The 24,786-nt window shown below is 51.3% G+C and overlaps 1 protein-coding gene across 1 annotated transcript in view; it reads right to left on the reverse strand.

The window, feature by feature from the left end:
- Nucleotides 1-1,737: 1,737 nt before the first annotated feature.
- ARHGAP35 (Rho GTPase activating protein 35) overlaps nt 1,738-24,786 on the reverse strand; it is a 115,750-nt gene continuing 92,701 nt past the window's right edge. Inside the window, 5 exon segments of the mRNA XM_037818892.1 lie at nt 1,738-1,956; nt 1,958-2,231; nt 3,060-3,165; nt 8,846-8,977; nt 10,484-10,561. Coding sequence (XP_037674820.1) covers nt 1,873-1,956; nt 1,958-2,231; nt 3,060-3,165; nt 8,846-8,977; nt 10,484-10,561 — 674 coding nt within the window. The 3' untranslated portion in view covers nt 1,738-1,872.

Genomic DNA, 24,786 nt, shown 5'->3' on the forward strand with positions numbered 1-24,786 from the left:
GCCAGCACCGGCCGAAAGCATCAGGGGTGGACGTGCCAGAATAGAACAGGGTCCATCATTCTATATTTATGGAAAACAGTTGTGTACCTTGGGGTTTTTAGTGTTTTTAAAGACGTGCTAAAACCAGCAGGGGCATTTGTTGTTTCCAGGCACCTTAATTTGCCGTACAAGAACCAGGGGCAGCTGGGTGGGTACAGAGACATCAGCTTATTCAGAGCAGGGGCCTGCTCTGCCTCTGACACCCAAGAGGAAGCATCTGGGATGGGGGTGGCTGGAGAGTGTTCGGGGCATCTTCGTGGAGCCACCTGGCGGGATCAAGCCAGTCACCCGGAACATAACCACAGATTTTGTTTCTTAAAGTGCAAACAGACCCAGAGGACTGTGTACTGTGTGGGGCCCTGTCCCCAGCTCCCCCATGCCCAGGGTACCTTAGTGTCAGGCTTCTCCCACTGAGGACAACCTGGGGAGGGGACAGCCAGTATCCGCAGCAGCCTCACAGGTGGCTGTGTTTGGGGGCAGAGTTGGGGTGAGGAGTGGGGCTCTCCCGGGGGCAGTGGCAAGTCAGGGAGCAAAAGGGAGGCCACTGCCCAGGCAGGGGATGGCGATGGGCAGAGCAGACACGGGCCCTCCTTGTGGCTCCAACTGCCCTGTGCCTTTAGCTCCCCTGGGCCCCTTGGCCAGGGTCTGCAAACACCAGTTCCCGATGCTTGGAGGAGGGATCCCTCCCACCACCCACTTCACACACACACAGACTCAGGCACACCCTCCACCCTCCAACACCCACGTCTCCACAAACACATCCATGCTCTCGCACGCGCACACACACACACACACACACACACACACGTGCGGGTAGTGTTTTCATAGCAATGTAGTGTGTCCCCAGGCAGGCCAGAATCCAGGCTGGACCGCCATCTCCGCAGCTCTCCCCACCAGGCTGGAGGCCCCTTCTTAGAGAAAGGGTGTCCTGGGGGTAGAACCTAAGTAGGACCCTGAAAGGCTCTCAGGCAGCCACTCCTGGGCTCCCACAAAGACAGGGCCCATCTTCCGCCTGTTTGCCTCCAGGTAAGGTGGGGGAGGGCTGAAACTTGAGGTCTGTAGTTTTCTTCCTGTGATTTCTTCCTTTCTTTTTTAAACTTTCAGAGGGATTTTTCCATTTTTGTTCCAGTGTCCCTTTGTTTTAAAGGGAATGCGTCCCCAAAGCCAAGACCACCTGTGGAGGGAGTGGCAGGGCTGCCGTGCACTCAACCTGGGTCCAGGCCCCAGGCTGCCCTCCCTGTCCAATGGCCTCAGCGTTGTACCTGGGAGCTCAGAGCCATGGCCTACATGTTCCCAAGGGGGCTGCTAGACAGCCTGTACACCCCCATCTGCAGGGCTGCAAATACGGGTAATGAGAAGAGACAGACAGAACGACAGGAAGTGTCTTCGGGGTGTGGCCCTGTCCTGGGCCAGGCCTGAGCCTCAGAATATCCTCCTCCACCTGGCAAAGGCCAGGGCACTGTCCAAACGTGGGTTCTGTACAAGCAGGTGGGCAGGACGCCCCAAGGCTGGTGTGCAGGCAGGTAGGCAGGGAGGGCGGGGGGTGCAGGGCATGCTGAGGGCCCGGAGGACCACGGCATCCGCTGCCTGACTCACTTGGTCTTCAGGGGGTCCAGGTCCTGGGTGGGTCCCCAGGGTGAGCGCAGTGCTGGGCTCGGGGTGCCTGGGGCCCAGCCTGCTCTAGGGCCAGTGGCTGGGGGCACCGCTGAGGCCTTGAGGAGAGAGAGGACACCCTCCCTGGGCTGGCCCCAGTGGGTTTGGTTTTGTTCAAGGCCAAATGCCGCCCCGTCCCAGAGAGAAGTCCGATTCTCCTTTGGCCCCAGCCTTGGCGGCTCACAGAGTATGTTCGGCTTGAAGCTGGGAGGGCAGCAGTGGCTGCATGGGGGACTGGGGGGTGGGCGGAGGGGACTGGGGGGGGTGACGGCTGACCTGTGACAGGTGTGGAGGTGAGGAAAGGGACAGTGGAAGCCATGGCCGAGGGGGAGCTGGGTGTGGCGCCGGGAGGCTCACTGATGGGCCGATTGTAGAAGAAGAAGGGGCACTGCTGGATGAAGAGTTCAATGATTGTCTGATAGGTCCGCGTGGCCGTCAGGGCGTCCATGGTACTGAAGTCAGGTCTCATCAGGGTGGGCCAGAAGCAGATGGAGAGGTTCTCACTCGTCATGAGATTCACCTTGTTGTTGTGGCTGACCCTGCAGGCGACACCAGGCCCACAGTCAGTGTCCCGCCCCCAGGCTCCCTGTGCCCTCCCCCAGCCACCCCCACCTGAGAACCCTGAGAAGCTGCTTCAAGCAAAAACACTACCAGCCCAGTTCTCTGTGTCCCTGCCCGGGACCAGGACTCGAGGCCTGAGCACCTCCAGGACCCTGCTCTTTGCCCAGCATCTCCACATGACAAGTCCTCGAAGGGCTGCACTGAGGGCCCCTGCACTTGAAGACTCTCCAAAACCAGTACCTGGCCCAAGGGAGCCCCCCAGACAACGCAGTGGATACTCCAACTCCAGGGACTCACCCAGGAGAAGACCAAGTTGGGCTGTGTGGACTGTGTGTGTGTGTGTGTGTGTGTGTGTGTGTGTGTGAAATGCTCAGCTCACTGGGTCTCTGGCTGTGGCGCCGTGCCGTAGTACCTGACTTGGGGCTTTTCTTTCCAGCCACCTGGCTTGGCACACTGCCTCATCACAGTTTGGAAATGTTAGTATCAGCGAGATGACTTTGGGAGGCTCTTAAGTTTTTCTGATTCAAGGGCAGATTTCTGGAAGCATTCCTAGCTAGCAGAGGGCCACAGGCCCCGAGAAATGCGCCCCCAGGGAACTGAGAGTCCAGCCAAAGCATGTGCACTGCATGGTGCACACGAGCTCTGCCGGCCTCTTCAGAACAGGCTGAAGCGGGCAACCCAGGGGGCAGGCTGCACCCCATCTGCTGTGAACTGGGCCAGGCCGCACCCCATCTGCTGTGAACTGGGCCCAGCTGCCACTTTGATTTTCAAAGAAGGAAAGACCAACCAGAAAGCTCGCAACATACTTGTTTAGGTGAGAGATGACGTATTTGAAAACTTCGTGGTTTTCCTTTGGAAATCTCTTTAGTACCTCCTTAAGGGCATGTAACTTCTGCTCCCGGTCATTGATTTCTGACGAAAGAAAAAAAAAAACAAAGGCTTTCATGGTCAAGGCTGGTGGGTGTTTTGTGGCTCAAAGCAGACCCTGGGCAGGTGTGAAGGCAGCGGGCGGCAACGCCCAGGGGAGCACTCCGTGTTGGACCTTTTCTGACATCTAGCCCTTGACCCGTAGCCGAGGCCAGTTCTGTCCTGCATCCCTCAGTCTGCACAAGGCTGGCGCACCCGGCGGGCACACTCTAAAGTCAAAACTCTCACCTGGTTTTGTGCTCACTGGCCTGCCAGGAGAAGCTCTCTCTGGCTCTCTCCCTGCCCTCTTTGCAGCCTTCTTTTCCACTGGGTCCCCGAAAGCCCTCCCAGCTCCCAGGTAGCAAGGGCTGGCATTGTGTGCAGCCGTGAGCTCTCCATCCAGCCTTGTGGGCTCAGGAGACAGACCCTTGGAGATGGCACTTGCCCAGGGTCACACACTGGTGGGTGTCTGGGACAGGACTCTTACTCAGGACCCTCTGAGTTGGGGTGTAGGCTCTGACCCACCACACTTCCCTTCCTTCCTGCACCTCCCCACCCCTCCCTGTCCACTGAAATGCTGTCTGTCCTTCCCAGCCTGGCCCAAGCCAAGCTCCTCACGCAGCTTCCCCAGACTGGGGCCCTCTGGGCACACAGGTCCTGCTGCAGGGGTTCTTAGCTTGCAGGCCGTGGGTTTCTCACAGAACACGAGGGTTTGGGAGGTCTGTGACCCTCCAGAGATTGTAGCAGGATTGTACAGGAGCATGTTGGTGGGGAAGGGTCCCTAGTTCTCACCCCTCTCAAAGGAGCCCATCCTCCCACAAGTGTGACTTTTTAAAAGCACAATTTAGAGTGATTTGTTTCTTAGCAAATGACTAAAAATTTACAGGAACTAATTATGTGGAGCCATTAGCAGCTTCATTTTTCTGAAACCAAGATTTCTTTTAAGAATTCAACTTCCAAGGCACACTCCGGTCCTGAGATTTGAAACCCTTTGCTGTTTTACTTTAATAAAGCATTGACTTAAAAAAGAAGACAAAGGCTTGCTGCAGGGAGGAAGGGAGATTGTACTGAAGAACATGGGAAGCAGGACTCCAAGTTTCACTTAATACAGTAACCCTGCCCACGTCCAGACGTGAGCATGCACTCGGCTCGGGCCTCTCTGCAGGCGCCTGCCGACCCCGCCTGGCTGTCTGTTTTAACTGGGTCTCGCACAGCAGCACCTTCATGAAAAGCCAAGTCACTGTGGCCTGCTGGCTGGAATCAGGGAAAGGGCTGGCAAGGCCTGAGCGGCATCCTGTCCCCCTAGACCCGGTGGGCAGTGAGGAGGGCTGGAGGGTAGGAGTGGGGAGGACTTAAGGGCCTGCCTGGGTAATAACTCCTCAACTATTCGCAAGAACCCCAGGCTCCCCCCATGCGGCATTTCCCCGAGGTGCCCACTAGAGCCCCGCATGGCTGACCCCCTGGTACACTCACCTGCCCTCTCTGCCCCTTGCAGCTTGGTCCAGGTGCTCATGGGGGCTGAGGAGAAGCCCGAGCCTGGGAAGTGGAGGGAGTCCCAGGAAGAGCAGGAGGGGTCTTCCCCGTGCAGACCTGGCCCTGCGTCCCTAACACCCACACCAAAGCCAATGCTGCCGACCCCTTGTTGGCTGGAGCCCATCTGCCTCCTCCGTCTGGCATGGCCAACCCCACAGGGCCTCTGTGCTGGGGGCCCGGCCCCAGGCTCACACCGGCGGTCCTCTCACAGTGTAGGGACAGCGAGGGCTGCTCCCACCCGGACAGCACCGGCAATGCCGGCGGGGTGTCAACAGTTGATCTGCAGGCAGTCCTCCCCACTTGCTGGACAAGAAAACCTGCTCAAGAGGCAAGGCCAAAGACACTGGCTACTGAGCACCGGGGGTGGGCCCAGGACTTGGACAGAGTGCTCTGCTCTGTAGCCCCTGCCTCCCGTCATGCCACAGCAGCCTTTCCAACCGCAACAATCTTCTCTCTGCTCTCGAAGGGTGCGGGCCTCACCTGCCAACACACTACAGCCTTCTGGAATTAGGTGCCAGTCAAGGGAGAGAGCAAGAAATGGGCAAGGGAGGCATTTTGGCCAGGTGAACCAAGACAAAGTCTCGACATGGACTAGGCACCTAAGAACTAAGACCTCCAAGGACTCGGAAGGAGGCCAACAGGGAGCCCTGCTCTCTGAACGAGACTCCTGCCCTGGCTGCACCGCTCTGCGGCTGCCCAACTGGTGCCTGGAGGAAAACCCCTGATGGCCTCTGACCTCCCCGCTTCTGCCCATGAAAAAAGGTCACACCCCTCAGCGATGCACACAGGCGTGCCCCGCGTCCAACTCCTGGTGATCCTTCAGGGTGAACAACTCCAGAGGCCGAGATCTTGCTCTGCAGGGCCCATGTCCCCAACTGGAGGCCATGGCCTTGCAGCAACCTGCTCCGTGTCTCCTCCTCCACCACCCTGAACTCGGCGAGGACAGGCACAGCCGACCTGTCCCGCCCAGGGCCCGGCACTTATCTGGACCCGTGAAACTCACACTCCCTGCACTAGGAAGGCAGGACCCCAGGATGAGTGATGTCACGAGGCAGCCTGTGAACGAGAGCCCAGGGATAGCAGGGCCAGTGTGCCCGGTGCCCTGGGCAGGTCAGTCATTTGTTCTCTGCAGCCCTCAGTGGCTGCAGCTGCCAAACGGAAACAGGATGCACACGGTGAGTTTCACAAGCAGTTAAGAGTGCGGCCCCTGGAGTCAAAGGCTGAAGGCTGAGAACCCCTGTCCTGAGCAGAGCCAGCTGGAAGATCCCTCCTGGCACCAATGTCCAGAGGCCCTGGGACAGGGCCTGTGGGACACTGACTGGACTGGAGAGGCCACAGACAGGCAGTGGGGAGGGCGTCACGAGAGAGAAAGAATAGGATATGGGACAATACTTCTTGAAAGCTGGGCTGAAGTATGAGGACCAGCCGAACCAGGAGCACAAAAGGACTTCTCTCTGCCTCCTGAAACCCTAGTCCTGTGAAGCACAGTCCAGGCACTGCCTTTCCCACAAGGCTCCACCTCACGCCCCCTCTTCTGTGCTTCTGGCCCAGCCTGCTTCATTCTGTCTGGCAGACGACGCAAATGTGCACTCAGGGAGGGCAGGGGCCACGTAATAGCACGGAAGTTCAAGGCCTAGCCTGCCACACCCTAGTGGGGTGACCTGGGCAAGTGTGTTGCCTCCCAGAGCCTCAGTTTCCTCATTTACAAAGTGGAGAAGCTGATGTTACTGTGAAAACTAGATAAGATCAGGCATGGAAGTCAGACACATGTAGAAACACGTCAGGCACTTTGAGAGCACACAGCAAATGTGACTGTGGCTGCTGTTATTCATTTTAGAATCTCCCAAATATCACCTTGCTCTCATGTGGTGGGAAGATAACTGGTGAATAATCACAAAATCTCTATTTTGTGGGCACTTTTTCAACAATGTTCTATACTGTGAAAATCTGGAGCTACCAAAACAATTTGAAAGTGACCTTGATGTTTGTTGTGATGGGGATTTGAAACCAGTTCCAAGCCCTGAACACACAGGACTCAGCAGTTCTTAGGTATTAAGTGGAAAGCGCTGGTCAAGTTGATGTTGCCACAGAAACCCAGACAGGCTGGGAAGAGCTGCTACCTTTTGGACTCCAGAATCTTCCTTTCATGATGCACCCTCAACACTAACTTTTGCACAGGGAGACCCATCTCCTGGCATACTCTGTGCCACTTCACTCAACTGCTTTGCTGGGAGAGGTGGCATGTCAGCAAGACACACTCCTCTCCCGCCAGGTTCAAGGCAACAGCTTTGGCTGACTGGCTCTGGGCACGGGAAAGACACAATGGGGAGAGGAAGCGGAAAACCTCCGCCCTTTTCCAGGCGCTGCAAGCAGCAAGGAGCTCTCTCCTCAGCAGTGGAAGCAGGCGGAAGCTGCTGCAGGAAGGGCAGCTGGTTCCCTGTCACTCACACCTCCCTCCCCCCATTCCCAAAACAAAAATATGCCAGGTCAGCAGTTCCCCCAAAAACAATGGGATTCTCTTGGGTGCCAGGACTCTACCAGCCTCTAGATGGCACCAAGGCAAGACAAATCTGACCGGCAGCCCCGGCTCCAGCACGTGGGGACCTGTCTACACCTTCCTCTTCCTCCCTTCCACTCAGAGCCACGCCTCGGGAGAAGACAGCTGGCTCCAGAAGGTTTCCTGAGCATCTCTCCCCGAGCCGCCCTGCACCGTCTGGGAGGACCTCTGCCTCCAGACAGGATCAGAGAAGCCTCACTGCCCACCCCCTCCATCTGGAGATGAGGCTGTCTCGAATGCTGGGCAGGCGGCGATCCCATGATGTCCCAGCAGGGATGGGTGCTCCTGCCCATCCCTGGGGGGGCTGCCACAAGGTCAGGAGCCAGGGACAGCTTCAGTCAGCCAAGACTGTGCAGACACAACAAGGCGAAGGCAGCGACAGGTCGTGGAAACGAGCACCACAGGAAGAGGAGACCATGGCAAGGTGACCCCACGGGCCCCGTGCCCCACGTGCCAGCTCTGACAGAAGGGGCACCCCCAGTTCAGGACAGAGTTGTCAGAATCTCCGCTTCCTTAGGAAGCTGCTAACGGTCTGCCATCCAGGACTTAAAGCCAAGAAGATCTATTTTTGGCCCACACTATTAGCATTTTGTTGTGAATAAACTGTTAGTTGAAGACTTATGAGTTTGGCAGTGGCAAGATGAGACCAATGTCCTGTGGTCTGAGGAATAAATACACCTCCCTTTCCCTCTTAGCAACCCCCCCCCCCCCAACAGGAAGCTGTGAGTCTGCTTGGCTGGCAGACGCACCCCTTCTGCAGCTGGAAAGCAGTGGTGGTTTCTGGGGTCTTGGCCCATGAGGTGCGACACAGGAAGGAGACTGCCTTTGGCTAAAAAAGGCAGAAGATGCCGTGTTGGTGGGCAGGCTCAGAGAGGCAGTGCCCCTCGCTGGCGGGGACCTAGGCCAGAGAAAGGCTGTCCAGGGGGAAGGACACCCACAGGGTGGACAAAGGCCTCGTGAGAGCAGCCCAGGGCAGAAACAGCTGTTGGGGCAGGCGGGATGGCACACAAGGGAGCCGTTGAAACCAGAGGTGCTGAACTGCTGCTGTCCCGAGTGATCGCAGCCAGGGGAGTTGCCCACCTGGTTCCAAGTGCTGGCTTCCCTTGGAGTGCTACGGCCCCAGCCCCAGGTGCCGTTCTCCTTACGAGATGGGAGAAGCAGTGGGAAAAGGAGAAAGGAAAGTAATGCCTAGGTCTTCCATAGTCCAGTCTCCAGACACATTCTCACACCCAATCTCCTTTCTTAAAGAGAAACAATAACCACAGGAGGAAACCAAGGGTCAGGGCAGGTTGGGGCTACACAGTTACCCTGACCAAGCAAAGGAGCAGGAACTGTAACCCAAGTCTGACCCCAAAACCATGCTCTTAACTAATGTGGCTTTCAGGACAAACTGCAAGGGCCTTGACGTGACCCTTGGGTAGGCACCCAGGGTCTCCGAAGGCAGATCCCAACGTGTGGGTCCCTGTGGTGTCATCTTGCAAGTTCTCTTTTCTTATGTCCTTCACATCCCAGCAAGACACATTCTTAGGCTCCGTGCCCCCTCGCTGTGCCTCACTTGGTCCAACATGGAATCAGCCCTGGCCTTGCTGTACTCACTGTGCGCCTCCACCAAGTCGATCTGCATGTTGTAGGGCACCAGTGGGTCTGGCAGTTCTGAGAAGAAACTCTTCATGGCACCAGCCACTGTGTTTACTGTAAAGTCTTTCTCTGCCAAGTCCAGGCTGTGGTCTGAAAGGAAGTTGGGAGAGTCAGGCCAGAGACCAATCCGAGCTGGGCAGAAGCAGCAGGTCAGCTCAGGGCTTGGTCGGAGAAACCTCGAGGACCCTGGGATGCTGCCCAGGTTGGCCTGGAGCCGGGACTCTACAGAGGAGGCAACAGCCCCAGATGCTGCTACAAAACATTCTGAGATGTACAAACACCCGCTGACATCCAAGGCCTCCTTCCAAGTTATGGGACATCCCCTTCCACAGCCCTTTGGAGTAGGGTGGTTGCACACGAATTGTCTGTGCCACCTGACTCCCTCTGACTGGCTTTGATGTGGGACTACCTCTTTCTTACTGCCCTCCCCATCAGGGATAAGAGGAGGCTTTCACAAAGGCTGGCTCAGCTTTTTATTGTGGGGAGGGGATTACAAAAAAAGTCACCAACAATCTTGACTTGTCTCCATCCTTGTCCCCCTATGGTGGTAGAGCAAATTCTTTCTCTCACACCACTGACCTATCTCTTATTTTTCTTGACATATTTTATTGTATTTCTGATTATTAATAAATCATCTACCAATGGACATTACCTGTTTCCATCTTTTGGGGTATAAACCATACTAAGGATTTCTGAATATACACAACTGTACACCCAAGTGTGTGGCTCCACCCTCATTCTGACCTCAGGCTTTGGAGTGGCAAGATCAGCAGGTGCGTCTCCCCTCTGGTGTGGCTCACTACCCATGGGTGGCTCTGTGCTGCCAGCTGGCTGAGACCAGCTCTTGGGGTTGAAAGTGCTCATGCCCCCACTGGGTGCTGCTGTGTTGTGTGCTCCTGGCTCTGTCCTGCGGGCCCTCATGGGCTGCCTGGCCTCCAAGCCCGAGCCCCTCTGCCTCAGCAGGCCTTCCTCCCCAGCCACTGACACTGCAGAACATGCACTGCTCAGGCTCATTTGCTTCTGGCACCGGTGGGTGTGGCTTCTCATGCCAAGGAGTGGCCTGTACCAGGGGTCAGGGTGTGGCCAAGGATGAGGGGAAATGGATTTGGCCATGTGGCTCCAGGCTTCTCAAAGCTGACCTGGCTTAGGGGAAGGGAGTCCTCACCAAGAGCTGTTCGAACTCACCCAAGCTCAGCTTTCGGGGTTGGAGTCCTAGGGCCCAGGTAGCATAGAGCATTCCTTGGCACTGTTTCTCCCCTGAGGAGGGCAGTCTAGTTTAGGGTGCTCCTGGGCCCTGGCAAAACCCGATCGTCACCTCAACCCAACTTTAACATCACAGACATGGCCCAGTCCAAGGGCCCAGCCTGGGTCACCTGGAATGGCTCTTAGGGGGTGGTGTGGGGGGAGGTCACTCCCCTCTCCTGCGGCAGTGTCACCACGGAGGCAAAGCTGACTGGGGCCCATACCCCTTTTCTCAGTCACCAGGCTCCCGGGGCCAAGGGAAGGTCCCCTCGGGGCTCCCACTGTCAACTCGGCTGTCATGTTGGCTCTGCTGGGCTCTAGGTTCAGAAACATGGACAGGCCTGTGGGTCTTACCCTGATCAAACTGTCTCTGCAGACTCTCCATCTCTGACTTGTTTCCGCTGACACGATAGATGCCTTCGGTACTCAATCCTGAGGAGAAAAGGCAGCAGCTATCTTAATAGCAGGAACTGGAGAGCAGAGCACAAGGAGGACTGGATTCTGGGGGAGAAGGGGAAAGCCAGGGAGAGTCCACGAGGTACCTCCATTACATAGGAACAGGGCCAAGCACATTTTCTCTTCTGGTTTTTCTAGACGCTTTAAACCGCTCACCCCATTTTCTTTTTTTCTTTTAGAATTTGAAATTTTTTAAAAACTTTTTTTTATTGTGAAATATAACACAGAAAACTGATAGCTTTCAAAGTATGATATAACAAGTAGTTATAGAGAACATTTCAAAGAATGCTATGGGTTATAGTTCCACCATTTCAGTTATTTCCTTCTAGCTGTTCTAATACCCTAAAGACTTAAAAAAATTATATAAAGACAGTATTTGTAATCCTTTGTTAAATCTTATCTTGTCTGCTGCTAGTCCTCCCTCTCCACCGATCACTGTGCTAATCTTCAGGGATATCTGGGCAGTGAGCACTCTAACTTGCTCATGTTGAAAAGGGGTGACAACATTACGGGGAAGGGGCTGCACCTGGATGATGTTCTCGGAGAGGCTGCTGCCTCTGGGTTTTGGGACTTATCTGGCATAGGAACACTCTGGAGGATTTAAGTTTCTGAAAAATAAACTTAGTGAGTAAAACTTTTATAGAGTCTCAGATAGGGACCTGACTATTCTTTAGAATTTTTAGGACTACTGTGGATTTGGGCTTGGCATACTATGGCCATTTGGGATATTTAGTTGAAGCTTGCATAAGAGTAACCTCCAGGACAGCCTCTCGACCCTATTTGAAATTTCTCAGCCATTGAAACCTTATTTTATTATGTTTCTTTCCCCTTTTTGGTCAAGAAGGCATTCTCAATCCCTAGATGCCACTGCCAGGTTCCCATTTTCTTTTTCACTTAAAAAAATCTTTTTAAAAAACTTGTGTTTTTTGTAAAAATTCAATAACAGAATTACATGAGCTAAAGATAACTTTTGTTCATAGTTCGAGGTAAACGCTTTCCTTTCAAATTGTTTTTTTTTTAAAGGAGATAGTACTGTTTTAGCCTCCTTTTCCATTTAGTATGTTGTGAATTTATTCTAATCATTTTCTTATTGTTTTAAAATATGATTTTAATATCTCAAAGTATATAATAACTTTAAAAATAGCCCTGTTGTTAATCATTAGGTTTTCCCAAGTCCTCACCATTAGAAATAACCGTCAATTTATGATTTTTTAACATTTTTAAAATAACTAGTGAGTTGAACAGATCCTTAGAAATTTGCATTTCTTACTTTGTGAATTTCCCATTTATGTTCTTCGTTCATTTTCCTATAGAAGTGGTTCTTTTGAATGAGGTCTTTGGATATTAAGCAACCATTTTAATTTCATATCCATTTACATTCTCCCTTTCTACCTGCCTTTTAATTTTGTGTATTGAATTTTTTGAAGTACATAGTATATAATTCAAAAATTTTAGGTTTTCAAGACCAGTCATTTTAGTTATGATCTCTTCCTTTGTTTTTTTGCCTTGAATGGCTTTCCTTGTTCCTGATCAGATGATGTCCATTTTACCCTTCTCATTCTAGAACATATTTTGGTGTACAGTGTGTGGTAAGGAAAAAAACAGATATTAAAAATATGGAAGTATATCAGAGACTGGACTCCTTCTCCCCCTCCCCAGAGGACACCACTGGCCATAACCAGCTCTCAGGGAAGGAGAGCCCATAGTGGGTGGCATCACCAACATCACAGGTCTGAGGGCAGATGAAAACTAAGATGAGATCTAATGGCCAAAACCAACCTGGAGTCATCTCTGAAGACTCTGGCTCCAAGAAACTCTGCTGGCTGAGGGGCACTAAGGGAGCGCCCTGGGTGCCACCACCGAACCCAGGAGGCAGTGTGGGCCCTGCAGAGAGGAAGGGCCCTGGAGCCAATTAGGAGGTTCTGGAGAGCCAAGTGTCTCAGTGTCAGTCACTGCTCTAACTGCTGCCTCTGGGGAGGCATCCAACAGGCAATATCAAAGCAGTCTGCCTGTCGGTTTTCTGGGGCCACGATGGTGGCCGGCGAACCCTGAAGAACACTGAACCAAAAGTCATCAATTGTCTGTCAACTGCGCACGGGACTCTTAGCAGAGAGAAATCAGGGTTAATGGACCAGCCCGAGGGCACCCCACCCACCGAGCAGTGCCGGGGCCTAGACACTTAGGAGCTGCCATCACTTTCCTAACCCGAGGCTCCAAAGGCACTGCGCGCACTGCTGGCCCATCACCTCCTGAACGGGTGCTACACTGTGCGCCAAGCTGGGCGCTTTCACACACCCATCCAGCCATCCAATTATTTATTCAATGACTGATGACGCATTTTAATCTTCAAGACCTTTTGGTTGGAGCTACTGTCCGGGTCCTACAACACAGGTGAGGTCCTCGCCCCAAATCACACTGCTGACGCGAGGGCGCACGCACCTGCCTGACCCCAGCACCTTTATCTTTTCTCCCTCCTCTACACTGTTCCAGAAGAGACGCCCAGCTTGGTGCCCGCTGCCTGACATTCATCTACCACGCTGGGGTCCAGGCCATGCTTCCCCCCGAGAAAGGCCACACTCAAGTGTGGGAAGCTTTTGAGATGATACATCCCCACTGTTGTCAACCTTCCGAGGTCAGGGATGGACCCTGTTCACCACCCCCCTACTTAGGAATCTTGCTCTTTTCTCAGCACCTTTTCTAAACTGTTCTCAGTTTAAACTTTTCACTTACTTCTGGCCTCGGTAACACGTGCCATGGCACAAATGCTGTATAAAGAGGCTCTGTGAAATCACCGACGTTTTGGCAAGTCCTGAGCATGTGTCAGTGGACTCAAATCTTCACCCACTAGGGTTGAAAAATAACTATTTTCCAAGGGCTCTCCTCTTTCTCTGAATATCAGCCCTCCCCGGTGCAAACAAAATGATGGTACACATGGCAACAGCTTAAAAACTCCAGTTTCCTAAGCCCCAATGTGGAGAGGCACTCTTTGAACTGCAGACAATCCAGAAAGCCGCAGGCCACTGAGCAGTCTTGGAGGACTCTGACCCTTGGTGCAGACAGAAGTCCTCTCTAGCGTTTCCTAATGACCATCTAAACCAGCATCAGAGGGCAGAGAACAAATGCAAAGTTAGTGATCTGGAAATTATCAGGGTGTGGGCCTGCTGAAACCTCACTAGATAGATGATCCCAAACATGGAAGCCTTTGAAAGCACAAGGCCAGCTCCATAGCATCACTTAATCATCAAGTTAGTACTTCCTGTAATCTGGACACGTTTACTTTACAAAATCCCTTTTTAAAATAGCAGTTCTGGTGCTGCCCTACACAACACCATGGCATAATTTAGGAAAGCTATCATTTGCTTGGGCAGCACAATTCATCACAACCACTAATTAGACATTGGTTAAAGAAACCACACACACCTTAGAGGAGACCGCGAACAGCAGGAAGGCTGCTAGGGAAACGGGGCTGGCACTGCAGGGGAGAACAGGACCTGACAGCGCCAGGGCAGCTTGCACGGCAGCATGGTATTGCGAGTGTAACTAACAGCACTGAATCGTGGGACTCTGGTTGAAGGGGGAAGTTTAGGGTAGTGTATGTCACTAGAAGGAAAGTTGGAGGATGAATCATGGAACTGCATAACAGTGAACCCTGTTGTGGACGATGAAGGTGGTTAAGAGACAAACATAACGTTCTTCCATGAACTAGAACAAATGCATGTCGCTGTTACAAGGTATTAATAATGGGGTGGTATATGGGAAAAATACACGTAATGCAAACTGTGGGCTACACTAAACAATATTTTAATATTCTTCCATCAACTGTAACAAAGGTACCACACCAATGCTAAGGTGGTGTATGTCACTAGTGTATGTCACTAGAAGGAAAGCTGGAGGATGAATCATGGAACTGCATAACGCAGTGAACCCTGTTGTGGACAACGAAGGTGGTTAAGAGGACAAATATAAGAATGTTCTTCCATGAACTAGAACAAATGTGTGTCACTATTAAATAAGTAACGCCCCTGTGTGTGATTTACTTGCTCAACCATGGCATAATAAATTACATAAAAATTAAAAAAATTGTAAAGAAAAAGACACTATTTTTTTTAAAATTTATATTTTTTAAATTTAAGAAATTGTAGGTTTACAGAAAAATCTACTATTATTATTATTTTTTTTTAAATAAATGTTTACCCACATGGCAGATACATTCCTTCACGGAGCTGTGAGCCTCGGCTGGAGACAGAAGAAAGCGAGCCGGCCCGCCGATGGCAGGTTTTGCCCCCGCAGCTTCCCCATCAGAGCTGCTGGCACCTGGCAGGAAGGTGCGCCAGGAGAATGGGCTCGGGACCCGCGGGAGCCTGGGGGCCTCTGCCCTGGTGTGTGGCAGGTGCCCCATGCATGGTTCCCGAGCCGCCACTTCCTGGCACGTGCGTTCCCACCGGAGGCCTCCTGTGCCATCCTGTGTCAGCCTCCCCTCTGCTCTCAGCGCAGGACCCGGTCCTCCTAAATTTCCTTTCTAGCAGCAAACCGATCCTTCCTCCAAGAAAAACTTCGCTGCTTTTTTTTTTTCCCTTTCTATATTTATATATAAGAACTCAGCACTTTAGATCTTAAAAAAAAATTCTGATTGGAGCTGTTGGTCTCCCAAACACCGCACACCTGACAGGTCTTAACCACCAAACGACTCTGGCAACTTCCTCTGTGGCGGTGGAGACGGCATCCAGCCCACTTCCCTTCTCTTTCATGGGTCCAAGAGGTAAGGTTCAAGGCCAGATGGGCGCTGACAACTCCGAGAGAAGGAAACTCCCTTGAGCATAATACTCACATGGTCTTCGAGAGGACTGGCCTCCCTGGAGGAGTGAGACGCCCTCATCCGTGTCCAATGCCTGGAGTCCAGCTGCAGCCGGATTCTCTCCTGGTGAGGACGGCCCAGCAGCACCGCCCAGCCTCAGTGGAAGACCAAAGGGCTGGGGGCACTGGAGCACTGGGGTCAAAATCACAAGCCACTTTCTGGCTCAGACACCGTGGACAACTTGCCCTCTCTGTGCCTCCACTTCCTTCTCTGGAAAGCAGGGGTACTAGCTCCCACGTCATGCACTGCCCGTATATACTTAAGTTGCTGGAGAAGTACTCAGCACAGGTTCAGGCGGTAGCCAGGATCCTAGCGATCCAAGGGTTGGCAGGTGAGTGAGTGGATGAGCCTGGGTGTGGCTGTCGGACACACAGGTTCGAATCCTGACCCCTCCGGTTTCTGACCTGGATATGACAGCACAATGCAGCAACAGTTTTCTGAGACTGCTATGAGGAATAAATGAGATAACCCCCACAAAGCCAGAGCACACACCTGCCATCATTTTCTTTTCTTCCTTAACAGGTCTCAACGGCAGTGCTGCCTCCAGGTATGGCCTGCTCTGAGAGCTTGGCCGAAACCAGTCAGCCTGCAGAAAGTATTTAAAAACACACGTGGGACTTGATGCCAAAGGGACTTCAGTTCTGATTCTGGCTCTGTCTTACACCCAGCTGGGCAACTGAGGACAAATCACATTACCTCTCAGAGGCATGGTTTCCTCTTCAAAATGGGTAACAGTATTAATGACTTTGTTGAGATGTGACCATCAAGTGCGACTACACATGTAAATGCCGGCTGGCACTCCAGATGACAATGATGACGATCAAAATCGAAGCAATAGTTCCCTGCTGCTGAGGGCTTACTGTGTGCCTGCCTGGCTCTCCCAAGCTCTTCACAAGAATTATCAGAGTGAATCCTCCCAATAATTCTTTAAGGTAAATATTATTAGTTTAATCCCCATTTTACAGCCAAGCAAATGGCGGCTGAGAAAAGCTGAGCCAATGCCCAAGTCCACAGAGCTGGTGAAGTGGCAGAGCCAGCGTCCGGCCCGGTTCAGGCAAGTCTGTCTCTGAGGATGGCATGTTTCAATGTCCTGCTCAATCTCCACTGTGGACTCCCTGTTCCTTTCTCCCTTGAGTATATATGTAAATACATCCCACAGATGCCAGAATCATTATGAATAATAAGGATTTTCCATTCCTTGCTTGTTGATCTGGTTGTCTCCATTCTCTTCATTCACATTCTACTTGGTTTTCTCACCTGTTAGTTGGAGGATAAGTCGGTCAAACTAGAGAAAAACAGTGCAGTTCTCTCCATTGGGAGAGCAGCTGACAGAAGTTTTCCTTGTCTTACACCTATGATGAACTCTGTTGTTGATAACACTGAAGAGCCGCCACCAGGTTGCTCTGCTGCCTTCCTGTTTTGGACATACTTGGAAGGACTCTCTGGCTTGGGTCCCTCTGGCCCCGCATCCTGTTCCCCTTGGTTAGCTGTATTCACTGGTTATTTCCCCCGTCAATCAGGGTCTGTTTCTGGCAACACCAGACCTCCTCTCCCCCCAAGACAGGATGCCACTAACACTCTATTATGACTGCCTGACTGGCTGTTAGCCCCACAGCTCGGCGCCATGGCTTTATACGTCTCCCAGTGCCACTGTGCACACAGCTTTGTCTGAGCATCACGGCTGAGGAGGAAGGAAGGGAAGGGATCTGGAGGGAGAGGGCTGGAAACATCACACCCCGCCTGGGGCATCATACGGCTCTGGCATCTGGCTGATCCTCCGGGAGGTCCCCACGTATTTAGTGTCAAGAAAGAGGGCTTCTGGACCCTGCTCTGTGCCAAACAAGGGGCTGTTTTTTTCCCCAACTTTCAAGAAAACATATATCCCTACAGGCAGTGATTAAGAAGTCACTGGCAAAGTGAACCTAGGCCAGCCTAAAGCTGCTGCTCTGCCTCTTTTCTGGGCAGCCAGGATGGAGGGGAGAGGAGTGTGACGCTGAATGGAGGTGAGGTGCTGTGCAAAGGAGGAATGAACGTTCAAAGCCAGGAGCAGCTGGGAGGCCCCTCCTGCCAAGAATGTGCGCCGTCCCCCGGGCTCTGAAGTGTGACTTCTTCCTTAGCGCACCCTGGCAAGCCCACTGGCACGGGGTGATGGCAGCTCTCTAAGAAGAGCTGGTTCCACTACAGCCAAGGCCTCACTGTCTAAACAAAGAGCTACAAACAAAGAGACCGCCTCAAAGGGCACTCAGGTTCAACCCATCCTCCTCTTCTCCATGCACACACACGATGCCAACCTCCCTTCCACAGTAGGCTCCCAAGTGGAAAGGCCCTGCGGTCCCAGGCAGAGTCCTCCCAAGCCTTAAGGAGGGCTGAGGTTAACCTTTCTCAGGCTCCTGATTCCCCGTGAACCCTGAGAGGAGGTGAGGAGGTCACCAATCACAGCCCAGTGCTCCTCCTTTCCTAGCCTCGCTTCCTAACTGAGAAACAGCACCTTCCATAGAACAGAAGTCTGAGATCCTCTGGTGGCAAATGTGATAATGCTCTCCACCTGCCTACAATCTGTTGACTCTGCAACTAGGATAACAGACAGAACACAACAAGTGTCCCAGGGAGCCTGCATTTCGGGCCCAGCTCCTCCCTGCACTCCTCCACCACACCGGCTTTTCAGTGCCCTAAGCACCAACCTCCTTCCTGCCTCAGGGCCTCCTGTCAGGCTGTTCCTTCTACTTTTGCCCCCACTCTTTAGCTGGCTCTCTCGGAGAGGTCTTCCCTGACCCCCAGATCTAAATTAAGTTTCCTGTTTACACTTCTGTGGGGCTTATCTGATGGGCCAGGCACCAGCTCATCACATCCCCACAAACGGCCTGTAAAGTGCAGACTGTTACTGGCATTATTCTGATCCCCATCTTTCGAATGGGGAAACAGGCCCACAGCCACCAAACAGCAGGGCTGGAACTCGAACCCAGAGCCCAGGCCTGACCACTGCACTACCTCACTCTATATGTTCCCTGCCCAGCATCGAGAAACACTTTGAAGGTCACTGTAGAGCTGCATGACGTGCTCGGTGCTTGCATCCCCAGCAGACCCTCAGGTCCTCTTGCACAGGCAGTGTTTTCCGATTACCCTTCCACGTGCCTGGCCTCACCTGGGAAGCCGCACCTAGGAAGGCATTCAGCCACTAGAACGTCTGAGACGAAGTGTGTTCAACAGCAAAGTGTGTTCTCTGGGGGCAGAGAGGGAGCAAGGGGGCTGAATTATTTTGCTCCCCATCAGCCAGTGCCTCAAGGCTCCCTGGCAGGCCTCCAGGGGCCTCTGACTGGGAAAGAGAGAGCCTCAGGCTGGGGTTGACACAGGACAATCACCTCCAAAGCCCATCTCCTTTACAGTCTTCCTGAGGTTCCACTTTTCCCCACAGTCTTCCTGACTCCTCCCCTCCCTAGTGAAGGCTGGGTCTACGTGAGCTAATCATTGCACAAGGCTGAGTCACTGGCTGCTCTAAGTCTGGCCTCGAGATCTGGGCAGTAACTCCTGGAGGCAGGGCTCTGGCTTGGCTGTGGCTGAGAACCCCTGGGAGAGGGCTGTCCCCTTCACAGAAGTTGGGCAAATTCTCCCTAATGGTGACAGTCACTTTCTACCACAGGTTCTGAGGTCAAGAAACAAATGAACTTCCTGGACTGACATATGCAGTACTTAGGCATTTTTATGGCAAGTCTAATGTGGAGGATCAGACAGCATTTCAAATAGGGTTTCCTGGCTTTGGTGGAACAAACCGGAAAGCAGCAGAGGTCAGGGAAACCAAACCCACGTCCCCAGGTCAGGGCTTGGGAGAACAGCACTGTGTAGCTCCAGGGACCTGGGCTCTGGGGTCAGAGCTGGGTTGGAACACCAGCTCAATACTAACTAGCTGCCGGGCTGTGAGCAAATTCCTTTACCTCAGCATCCTCATCTGAAAAATGGGGATAATACTAGTATCTGTGTCCCAGGGCTGTGGTGAAGACTTAATGAATTCCTGTTGAGGAAGAGCTCAGCACCAGGCTGGCTCAAGGGAAGCACCCGGTAAATGTGAGGCAGTGGTGGCGGCACCACCCACTGCTACCTAGCACCATCAGGGTCTGCAGACTTTGACATCTCACACCTGTGAAATGGCATGGGAGAATTTACTGAGTGTGAAACCCCATCAGACACACACACACACACACATGCACACACAGCAAGAGCAAGGGCCAGAGAAGTCCCCTGGGCCTGCCACAATCAAGATGGTATAGTAAAACACTTCTGGGATCTGTCCCCCCACAGAAGCTTTGAAGAAGAAAGAAATGGCAGAAACACTTTTCTCAAAGTTCCAGAAAACAGTTAAAGGACTGCAGCAACAGGGAGAGCGTCCAATCAAGACAAAGCCACTTGGAGGTGGTGGGATCACTTGGTGCCTTGGACAGCCCTTGCTCCCAGTCCTGGAGGGAGTGGCGTAACCCCCATGCACTCACCTACATAACGTGTACGTATGTGATTTGTGACAAGAAGTGCCTAAAGGTGGGGGACAGGAGTATAGGAACATGGTTTATGTATACTGTTGAAGTTAAGTTGGTATCAAAGCAAACAAGATTGTTACCGACTTAGGATGTTAAATGTAAGCCCCATGGTAACCTTAAAGCAAGTATTGGAGAATATGCATGTTAACAACAGAAATTAGGGAAATTACAGTGCAGGTTACCAGGCATGAGGGTAAGTGGGAATGGGGAGTGAATGCCCAACGGGTGTAGGGTTTCTCTTCGGAGAGATGGGAAGTTTTAGTTCTGGAAAGTGGGGAGGGCACCACAGTATTGTGAATGTGATTAATTCCATTGAATGGTGCGCTCGGGAGGGGTGGAAATGGGAAAGTCATAGAGATGTTCCCACAATTCAAGACAGAGCTGGATAGATGGGAGGATACGGCAAATGAGGCAAAATGTTAAGGTTGGTGGATCTGGGTGTCTAGGGGGCAGGAGGGGTCTGCTGGAGTCCTCTGTAGGGGGAGCTGTATTATTGCTGTAACTGTGCTGTACGTTTGAAAGTATTTCAAAATAAAAAGGTGGAAAAAAAAAAAAAGTAAACAGGAAAAAGGAGCAGCAGCTGCCTAGGTAGCAATGCAATGGCCAGGCTGGGCCACTCTCCAAGGGCCACTTACGGCCTGCTGCACCTTCCTGTTTCTACCTGTCAGGGCAAACAGTCCTTCTCTCCTCTCAGCTCACTAAAGCCAGAGCAGCCTGTGGGAACTGTCTCGGGGGTCTGGGCTTCCACCCAGACCATTTGTGTCTTGGATGGAAGGAAAGGATTACTTTAGTGAAACAGGCGCTACTTCTCCTTGGCTGCTGGGCTCTGCAGGCAGCTTTGCCAGGGCCTGCTGTTCTGATCAGGGCACTGGGTCCCGAGGAAATCCGCTAGCAATGCTGAATCACAAGTTAAATGTGCTCTGCTCATGTGGAACAAGCTCCAACAAAGTGGAGCAAGGTTTGTTTTAAAACTATTTGGATTCTGGGAAAGCAACTCACTAGTAAATCTAGAATTACAGGGGTAGGGAAAGACTAAGTGACATAGAACCCCCATAAAAACCATACCATATGAAACTGTGTGCCTCATATTTTAGCACTTTATCATCGATTCAAAGCAGTGCAAATATGGCAACGACTCACATAAACCCTGCTGGTATATTTGAGCTGTACTTATTAAACTATTAGGGTGATAGATGGGAGCGATGTACTGAAATTAGCTGCCTTCTCTGAAAGACTAAATTACAAAGATCGAGGCTTTCTGATCTCAGGAAAATAACTGAACGTAACCGTTCCAGCCATGCCAACTCTTCTCCATGATACGCTCTAGAAAGTGGCTATGATGAATGTGGATGGAAAAATGGGGGCTTTCATCAGGTAGCTGCCGCCCAAGTGGGAATGAACTTGGTAAAATCCTGAATCCGTTCAGTCTGTTTCTATATATCTTACAGCTTCACCAACCCTGAAGCACAGAAAAAACGGTGGAACACGGGTCCTTTCTATTCCAAGGGGGCGTGAGCAGCCTCTGTCCAGAGGACCCCGGGATTTCCGTGTCCTCTCTTGTTGACGGAGTTTGTGCTTCTTTGAGATTAATTCCATCCTCCAGCACAGTGGGATTAGCTAACTGACTGAGTAAGGGGCTCAGTGAACAAACAGCCCCAGAAGGAAGGGGTCCCCAACATGCTCAAGAGAGGCACACTGCCCCTCCGGGCCCCAGGCGCTTCCTGCTGCTCCTGCCCAGCCTTGGGGTCAGCGGCCCCCACAGCCCTGTGGGCTCGCAGAGGGGCTGAGAGTCCACAAGATCTTACACTTAGGGACTCTCTGGGGGGAAGGAAAGCAGCAGTTAGAGAGAAATGAGCAAATCTGGTAGGGATTTATTTATAACTAAACTTATAACTAAATTTATAATTTATTTATAACTAACTGCTCTCAGTTAGTTATAAAGCTGAAAATATTCGCATTTAACTTACTCCAAACACTGAGTAGCCATTTTCCATTTACTAGTTTAGTGAGGTTTCTTGGAGGGCAATTCCAGGAAAGACTGGGTTGACGTTTTCTGAATTGTGTACTACCTATCAAAGTGTTCTCTAAATATTAGGCTTCTATTTCCCATAATCCCTGTAAAAGCACCAGTGAGGCAGACAGGTGCTAGACCACCTCTGCAGGGAAGGATAAAACTGAGGGGGTCATCATGTGAGAATGAAATTAAGTTTAGCTTTCACACAGAATAGGTGTGCCTTGCAGGGTGGGGCAGTTACGAAATAGGCAGAAGGTTAAAAAGACAAACTGTAATCCACAGTCAGTCCCCCTGCTTATCTACCCATTGTCCACAGTCAGTCTCCCTGCTTATCCGCCCACTATCTACTATCCTTGCAAGGTGGAGACTCAGGGTAGAGGTTCCCCAAATAGCCTCATAACTTGTTACCAAACTATCCCAGACTGGCTCTAAAGAGGCCTGGGCATAACCATTATAGTCAGGGGTGGAGATTTATTCCAATGGTTCCTAATGTTGCAAATTTGCACAGGAAAGGTATTTCAAATGTTTCCAATTTGGGCGGCTGCATGTTTCAAATTTGCTGGGCTAGTGAGGCTTGTCGAATAGAATGTAACCTCTGGAGTATCCAGCCAATGGAGAAACGGGGGAGGGACTTGCAGTTAGGTTTAGGGAATAAATACTGCTGGGTCTATTGTTCTGGGCACCAACCCCCACATTTGGTTGGGCACCCGTTCTTGCAAGACCGTGAATAAATTCTTTTCTTCTCCACAATCGGGTGAGCGTTTATTCCTTTTTAGGAATAGTGCTTGTTTCTCACAATCAGACTCTGGCACCCCTGGACATTTGCCTATTTTCAGTCTACAGGGTGGAGATGAGACCCCAGAAGTAAAGCCAGGGACTAACATGTTACCACATTAAGACAGTTTTGTTAGTTGTTGTTCTGTCTGTTTGTTGTGTGTGTATAAGTGATCGATGACTCTCCACTTTGGAAATGGTCCGATGGGAGGATGGGGGCATAGTAAACTTGGAGGTGACTCTGACCAATTCTGCACCACTGGGCCCATAGGAATCACTGGGAAGCTATGAGGCCTCCTGTCTTGAGGACTTTGAAGAGAAAACTCTTTGATCTAGGCTCAATCACTTCAATCCTACTCATCCTTTTAATTACCAACAACCCTCCTTGCAGACTGTGCTGGTTTGAAACTGTTATGGACCCCAGAAGAACCATGATATTTTAAACCAATCTTAAGGGTGGAACCTTTTGATTGAATGTTTCCATAGAGATGTGACCCAACTCAACTGTGGGTGAGAACTCTGACTGAATTATTTCCATAGGGGTGTGGACCCCGCCCATTCAGGGTGGGTCTTGGCTCACCAGACTATTTAAGAGAGCTCAAGAGCCAACACAGACACTGACACTTGGAGATGCTTGGAGATGCAAACAGAAGGACATTTGGAGATGCTAAGCTAAGAGATGAAGCCCAGAGTTTGCCCCAGAGAAGCTAAGAGAGGACCCCCAGATGCTTAGAGAGAAACACCCTGGGAGAAAGAAGCAAGGATGCACAGGAGCTGAGAAAAAGAAGTGAAGACAGAAGCCCAGAGACATTTTGGTGTAAGTAATTTTGAAATGCAACCTGGGAACAAAGGCAGCAGACACCAGCCACATGCCTTACCTGCTGACAGAGGTGTCCTGGACGCCATTGGCCTTCCTTCAGAGAAGGTATCCTCTTGTTGATGCCTTAGTTTTGGACACTTTTATGGCCTTAGAACTTAGGTTATTTGTAACCTAATAAATCCCCTTTATAAAAGCCAATCCATTTCTGGTGTTTTGCATAACAGCAGCTTTAGCAAACTGAAACACAGATCTTGCTGATTTCTTCTATGCAAGATCTAAGGAGTTTAAGGCTAATTTTTTTTACTTTTATTGGATCATAAACTCCTTGAGGAACAATGATGTTTCACTGCACCTGGATGTTTTGTGTCTTATGGTAGGTATCCAACAAACCCTTGGGATGGACAGTGATCTTTAATCTTCTGGGAAGAAGAGACTCCCTTCACTTTGATAACCTAATGAAGGCTGTAGATTCTGCTCCACTCACAATGTGGGTACATGTGCATGCACACAGACACACAAACTGCACTGGTTTTCAGGGGTTCACAGACCTCTAGAATCCCACCATAGAGCCTAGATTAAGCACTCTTAAGTAAAAAACACACCTGCTTGCACAGTCCTTCAGATCAGAGACTGCAAGGGCCTGAGAACCTGCTTTCCTACAAACTATTGCCTCTACGCTGCACTGGGACCCCCAAATAACAAATAATATTTAGGCAAACTCCAAAGATGGCCCTGTGGCAGCAGCACCCCACAGCATTCAAAGGTGAAACGTAATCTGTACGCAAATTATTCTGTTTCCAGACTCTAGCCTATAGAGATCTCTAAGTGATCAATCTCCAAGAATTCATCTTGCATCTCATGACTTATCTGCCCTACTCTAACTGATTTAAAACATGGGAAGAAGAATTCATTTATTCATTCAATAAGTACTGGAGGGCCTACTATGTGTCAGGTGCTGTGCCAGGTGATATCAAAGAAGAGATAACACCCTGCCCTCAAGTTTCTTACAGTTTTGCAGGTAAAAGAGAAGAGAACTGGCAAAGATAATACAGAGTACACTATTCCCACAGAGTTCAGCAGAGGGTCCTGCTGGCTCTCTCAGTAGTGACACCTTACCAAAGCTTGGGCAGGGGGGAGTGTGGGTTTTCAGGGAAGGATTCCTGGAAGATGGAGATAAACTCAGAAGCAGAACCGAGCTCAGAAATCCTTGCA

Source organism: Choloepus didactylus, chromosome 27 (genome assembly GCF_015220235.1).
Source record: "Choloepus didactylus isolate mChoDid1 chromosome 27, mChoDid1.pri, whole genome shotgun sequence".
Lineage (NCBI taxonomy): Eukaryota > Metazoa > Chordata > Mammalia > Pilosa > Megalonychidae > Choloepus > Choloepus didactylus.